The sequence below is a fragment of the Hippocampus bargibanti genome, linkage group LG19 (assembly GCF_051943395.1).
Source record: "Hippocampus bargibanti isolate YZ-2025 linkage group LG19, ASM5194339v1, whole genome shotgun sequence".
NCBI lineage: Eukaryota > Metazoa > Chordata > Actinopteri > Syngnathiformes > Syngnathidae > Hippocampus > Hippocampus bargibanti.
Window position 1 is genome coordinate 3,328,727 of NC_142752.1, and position 6,786 is coordinate 3,335,512.

The 6,786-nt window shown below is 39.6% G+C and overlaps 1 protein-coding gene across 1 annotated transcript; it reads right to left on the reverse strand.

The window, feature by feature from the left end:
• Positions 1 to 2,779: 2,779 nt before the first annotated feature.
• Positions 2,780 to 5,912, reverse strand: LOC148883591 (acyl-coenzyme A thioesterase 2, mitochondrial-like). The gene is made up of 3 exons (XM_089021737.1): positions 5,440 to 5,912; positions 4,152 to 4,354; positions 2,780 to 3,992 (listed from the first exon to the last, which is right to left on the reverse strand). Exons 1-3 carry the CDS (start codon positions 5,894 to 5,896, stop codon positions 3,402 to 3,404), a joined length of 1,251 nt encoding a protein of 416 aa, XP_088877863.1. The 5' UTR covers positions 5,897 to 5,912; the 3' UTR covers positions 2,780 to 3,401.
• Between the last annotated feature and the right edge of the window lie 874 nt (positions 5,913 to 6,786).

The following is a 6,786-nucleotide window of genomic DNA, read 5'->3' on the forward strand; positions in this document are numbered from 1 at the left end:
TGAAATTTTTTAGAATGGGGGGGGGGGCTCCAGCCCACACAAGCAATGGGCCAGAGTTGAAATTTATAATAATAATAATAATAATAATAATAATAATAATAATAATAATAATAATAATTAATAATACTTTTCATTTATAAGCCCCTTTCAAAACTCTCAAAGTCACTTTACAGTCACAGGATAAAGTTTTTCTGTGGGTGAGCAGCGGTAGCCACATGCGGCAGCGTTCACTCGACCCCAAAGTAACTCAAATAGATAGAAATCTAGCTAATGGATAGCAAATGAATAGCTAAAAGAAAGCCAGATAGACAGCTTACAGCCAGTCAGCTAGACAGCTAATAGCTAGCTAGCTAATGGATGGCAAAAAAATAGCAAATAGATCGCCAGATCGCCAACAGCTAGCCATCTTACAGCCAGCCAGCGAGAACGCGATTGTCTAGCCATCTAGCTAATGGATAGCTAATAAATAGCTAATAGATAGCCGGACAGACTACAGTCCGACGTCTCAACTGCGCAGCAGATGTACAACCTACTTTCCATCCAGTATTCAATTTTTATAGCGCTCATCATCACATCGATATAATTGCCAGCTGTTTGGCGCAGTCTCGCTAGCAGTGTTGTTTATGGTCGGCGAAGGTTGAGCATGATTCCATGTTGACTGCTCAAAGAAACGCTGTTACCTTTCGTTTGTTCTCTCGCAGCAGATTGTGACATTCCTCTTTGGTTTGTGCAAATGGCCGAAATAGGAGGCAAGCGTGCATGCAAACACACACACACACACACACACACACACACACACACACACACACACACACACACACACACACACACACACACACATACACACACACACACACACACGCACGTACACACACACACACACACACACACACACACACACACACACACATTACTGTTTCAGTGGTTTTGTGAGGTCTGGATAACTCCAGATAAGGAGTGAGGACGGTTGCTGATAAATTTAGAGAAGAACTCGTGTAACATTTGAACACTAAATGTCACCCCATTTCCCACTGAAACTTTTTTTAAAAGCATAGCAATAAAAAGTGGACTTGAAACTGAAATAACAGCAGGAGTGAGGTTTCTGAATGGGTACATTCAAAGTCCTCACCCCTATGGTGAATTTGGTTAAAATATCGTTTTACTTCTTGTAATATGAATTTTTTTCCTGTCATTAACCACGCACACACACACACACACACACACACACACACACACAAATAAACACACACACAGTGAGTAAAAAGTGTGTGTATCCGAGTGAAATGAAAATACACACCCAAAAATCATTTTGGGTGAATTTGTGAGGACCTATCTGAAACTTTAACAGCTGCATATATAGACCATCTAGAAGCCTCTAGAATGAAAAACTTGTGAGGACCGTTTGGTGATTTTAAAAGCAAACATGAAGCTATAGCTTCCATTGATGAAAAGAGATTGTCTCACATCTCCTGTCCCACGTAAATCCACTTCAATTCCAAGCAGCGACAGCTCCTTTCTTCTCATCGTGGGCTCTTCAAGTCCAACAGAACTGACCTTTCGACTGAACAATGCGGGGCTCTGCGATCCAGAGATCATGAATGCCATAGATCCAATCCTACCACCTGGACAATTGCCAAAGCTTTGTAGCTCCTGGGCCTATCACTTCAAAGTTACCACTTGACAATCTGAAAATATAATTTTCAGACTTATGAATGATAACAGGAGTTAAATGAAAGCGTTTGGAATTGTGCCAAAAAGTGGTCTTGGTGCTCATTTTAACAATGCCCCAAGGCGCAGTCTCTAAAATCAAGCAAGAAAACACAGACAAGCGTATTAACTAGTTTAATAAAGTAGACTCGACGTGTCGGTGGTCTGTCATGTGAATATTTTTTTCTTATATTTTCACTGTATGAAACATGTAATTTTTTGCTATGTTCTGTTTCTCTGTAGGCATGATCGAAGGAGACATTTTAAGGATTCCACACAGACACTGGCTGGAACTGTCCAATGCGTCTTAATGTATGTGCGAACAGTCCAATTGCAAGCAATCAAATGGGGGTACGATTTTGATTTTCTTCTTAAAATGTTGCAAAAATTCTGAACAAAAAGGAATACATACATCATTCATTTATTTATTTATTTATTTATTTAGTTTTTTATAATATTCATATTTTTATTTTACATTTTATTTTTTTATATTTACTATATTTTTTGCTATATACATATATTCTTTTGTGATTATTCATTTTTTATATTTTCTATTTTTTTACTATATTTATTATTCTTTTATGTTAGATTTTATTATATTTACTATTTTTTTACTATATTTATGATTATTTATTTTATGTTAGATTATATTATATTCACTATTTTTTACTATATATTTTATATATATTATTATTATTTATCATGTTATTTTATATTATTTTTATATTTTCTATATTTTTATATATTTTTGTATTATTATCCATTATGTTAACTTCCGGGTAGAGTGAACGCTGGCGCGTATGGCTGCCGCTGCTCACCCGCAGAAAAAAACGATCTTGTGACTGTAAAGTGTGCTTGAGAGTTTTGAAAGGCGCTTATAAATGAAATATATTATTATTATTATTATTAGTAGTAGTAGTAGTAGTAGTAGTAGTATATGTATTAGTGTTAGTTTTAGTACAGTGATATCTCGGTTTTCGACCATAATCCGTTTCAGAAACCTGTTTGAAAACCGATTTGTTCAAAAACCGAAACAGCACTTTCCATTAAAATCAATGTAAAAAATCTTAATCCGTTCAAAGTCTAGAAAACAACTTTTTAACTATTTCATCGCATAAACTGGATAAAAACTTAATAATAGAACAGGTCATGTGTAAAATTCTAGAAAAACAAACTTTTATTTTCACCAATTTTCTTTCTGCCATGGGGCGTGTTGGCACCAGCTGTCTTTGGGCAAAGACAGGGCACATTAACTTTTCAAACCATCCTCTGCTTGCTTCAAAATCATACTATTCAGGAGATCTTGATCAAAAATAAAACAACAACAATATTAATGCATCGGTCACAATGAGGAAGACGTGACATATAAGGAAGTGACGTATAAGAAAGCGGAGGGTAGTCGAGTGATGCATTCAGATGCACTCAGTTTGGTTGAGAACCAAATTTCGGTTGTATACCAGGGCATAAAAAAATATGACATTTTTGGTTGAAAACCGAAAGGGATGAGAACCGAGACGTTTGAAAACCGAGGTTTGACTGTATTAGTATTAGTAAACAAAAATGATACATAATGAGTGGGTTTCGCTAATTTTGTCACAATCTGACAATACCGAAGCAGATATCGGATATACACCATTTTCTGAGCCTCGTCTTGTTGAGGGTATCAACAGCAGCCTGTCGTGCTTGCAAACTTGCTAATAAGCGGCTCTGCTATTCAAGTGTCTCTTAAAGAACTCTGGCACTCGCTCCCACAAGTCCAGCTGAGCCCACGAGTGGGCTTTTGGCTGCCCACCAAACACCACGGCTCTTCCCAGCGCAGCGTGGAAAGAAGCCGGACAAAATGGCATGTGTGGAACGTCTAACATATGACCCGCTTTGGGGTAAGAAACCACCTGAAAGGATTCTTTGCCGTGACTTTTCAATATTCCAGTGGCCTGCTTGGCAAAAAGACAACTCCTCCAGTTATGGTCGTCTTCTGATGCGGCAAACAGGAAGTGGCAGTTTGCACGTTGGATCGGAATCAAAGAGGCTTGATGTTCTCTTTGGGTTGGAATGGGAACCACCTCGATGATATCAATCAAGTCGGATTCCGCATTTCGAATCTTCTCATAATTAGGGGTAAGTGGAGGTATAACGACGTCTTTGTAGTGTATCGGAAACACCGTATTGGCATTGCAGCCGTTGATGCACACGGTCGCTTTGACGCATGTAAAAAACGCCGACATCGACAAAGCCAAAGCGCCGCTGTGGGACATCGATAAGATACCAAGGCCGGGACCGTCAACCTGCAAAGATGAGATGACGTGATTACATTACATTACATTACATTACATTAGACTTTATTGGTTTCCCACTGTAGAAATTTACAATATCCTACAGGATATGTTATGTCAATTATGCATCAAATCCACAAAATACATTCCTACGCTGGTGAATTTCCTAACCTCTGGATGGTTCTGTAGAAAGTTAGCAGCCTCTTCAAAGTATTCCAAATCCAAATTCTTGGGATTTTTGGGCAAATCTTGGTAGCCATAATAAGCCAAGGCCAGCACAACAAACCCTTTGTTTGCCAAGAGGCTAGCTCGCTGTTCATTTAGGCCTCCGCCCATAATAAATAAATCGACAATTCCTGGAAATGGACCCTCTCCTGTAAAAAAAAAAGACAAATACTGTACAGTGATACCTCGGTTTACGAACATTAAATTCGCGAGAATATAATCTTGGGATATGAACTAGTTTTCAACGGACGAACCAAAGCACACAGCGCCACGGTGGCTGGCGGACTAGTTTTCCACACCCCCCTTGAGTGCAGACATGGTTTGCTATCGAGTGGAGTACTTTTGCTATTATGGGACCGAAAAAGACCTCACCACAGGCTACTAAGACGAAGAGGTCGCAAAAGAAAATTACGGTCGAGCATAAGAAGGAGATCATCAAGAAACACGAACGAGGTGTGCGTTTGTGTGACTTAGCGTACCAGTACGCTAAGTCAACCATTGCTACGTGTGGTTAAGGGTGTTTCTAGTTGCATTAAGTTCATCCTGTCTACTTGATATCTAATTTAAAACAGATTATCATTTTACAGACAGTGTATTGTCCGTGTTCAAATACCTGACATGTTTCGGCGTCTACTTCCGCCTTCGTCAGAGTGTCACGGACCGTCACTGATCCGTGACACTCTAACGAAGGCGGAAATAGACGCCGAAACATGTCAGGTATTTGAACACCGACAATACACTGTCTGTAAGATAAGAATCTGGTTTAAAATAAGGGTGTTTCTGTTTTGTCTCAGCAAATGTCTCAGGCAATAGAAGAGGTTGAAAAACTTGTTTATTTGGATTAACGAAAAGCAGCTAGCAGGGGTCAGTCCTTACGGAAGGTGACTCTCCTTCCAAACAGTAACTCACTCCCTCCCTCCTCCTCCCACTCCATTCCATCAAGCCATCAACGACCATCACAAAGGTAAATAAAACGACTTTATTATATAGTACATTTTATTTCTTTAATTACAATACAATCGCACGCTTATGTTTTATGGGGACCTGGAAACGGATTATTCTCATTTCTGATGGTTTCCTCTGGGAACTTAATGGTTTCCTTTGGGAAATGAATGTTTGGAAGACTTACACAAACTTTCTGGGAACCAATTAAGTTCATAAGATGAGGTATCACTGTATGCATATGGAATCAAAGAATTTGGAACTGTAACATCAATGACATGAAGACACAAACCTGGTGGAATGAAGAGAACTCCTCGCACACGTCCTTCTTGCACAGGAATTCTCCTCATGCCTTCTACCATGTATTCTCTTTCATTGATTTCAGAGGCCATCTTCTCTCCGGTGCTCCCGTTGTGGACTGCTATCTCCACCACAGTGGGGCTCAGGACGTTTTTCTTCACAACTTTTTTGTGCGGGGTTTCTGGCGTCATGGACCACCATAAGCCCATGGGCTCCACTCCAGTGTAACTTCCTCCCAGGGAGGGGGCGCTACTCACATCGATTAGCCCTTTTTCATCCGCTTGGTAGAGGGCGGAAGATTTGAAAATCTCACCTTTGTCATCAACCAACCTCGACCTTAATTCCACCTGTTTGTGAGGAGTCAGACCCTCGACTTTGACTTGAACCAGTTTGTCAAAGAGACAGCGGATACCGGGGAGGATTTTCAGGCGGATCTGAGAGGACGCCATCACAGTTTTATGGGGACTCACACAAACGCTTGTCACGCTGTCTGTCGAAGCAATTGAAACAGAAGCAGACAAAGTCTTAGCATCTCAGAAACGCGTTCCCAATAACAGCCAGCAACTAATTGAAGTTGTTTTGAGACCCAAAAAAAATATTAACTATACAAATTATACAAATTCATGGAAAGATGCAAAATTCCCTTGCCTTAATTTAAACAAATTCCCGGAAAGATGCAAAACGTCCCTTCCCTTCTTTGCACTGCGCCTCTTCAACACGTATCAGATGTGAGATGAAAAGCTGTACAAAACCAACACACAAAGACTAAAAAAAAAACCACACATTAATGTCAATGAAAACTCAGAGCAATCCACAAAAGTAAAATTCTACATTGTGCATAAAATCGAATACTCAATACAGACATGATCATTAGACATGAACAAGATCAACAATAGCCCAACGTGACCGTCAGCGCGCAATACAAACTACACAAAAATAACCAAACCCCGTTAAAAATAACAAAAAACAATTCATACCTGGAAAAGCTCTAGAGCAGAGATACTTTCCTGAACTGTCTGACCTTATCAAGTGAAAGTCGCACTCTGAATTCAGCTGCTTTTACCCAGAATGATCAAGAATCATCTAATCCTCCCAAATGCTCCCAACCTCTCCACTTCTCTCAATTTCTATCTCTCGATTTCTCTCTACCCCTCCCCTCCCTCTATTTCCATTTCTATCTCCCTATCTGTAACTCACTCTCTCTCTACCTGTCTCTCTATCTCTCTATTTCTATCTCTCTAGTTCTGTCTCTCTCGCTCTCTCTCTATTTCTATCTCTCTCTACCTGTCTCTGTATCGCTCTCTATTTCTGTTGTTTATCTAATTTAAAGCAGATTATT

Excerpts from the sequence above, each read along its gene's own strand:
- LOC148883591 (XM_089021737.1), bottom strand. The coding sequence starts at position 5,896 with ATGGCGTCCTCTCAGATCCGCCTGAAAATCCTCCCCGGTATCCGCTGT. Across the intron at positions 4,355-5,439 it reads AGTTCTCTTCATTCCACCAG|GAGAGGGTCCATTTCCAGGA; the intron begins GTTTGTGTCTTC and ends TTTTTTTTACAG. Across the intron at positions 3,993-4,151 it reads TTCTACAGAACCATCCAGAG|GTTGACGGTCCCGGCCTTGG; the intron begins GTTAGGAAATTC and ends TCATCTTTGCAG.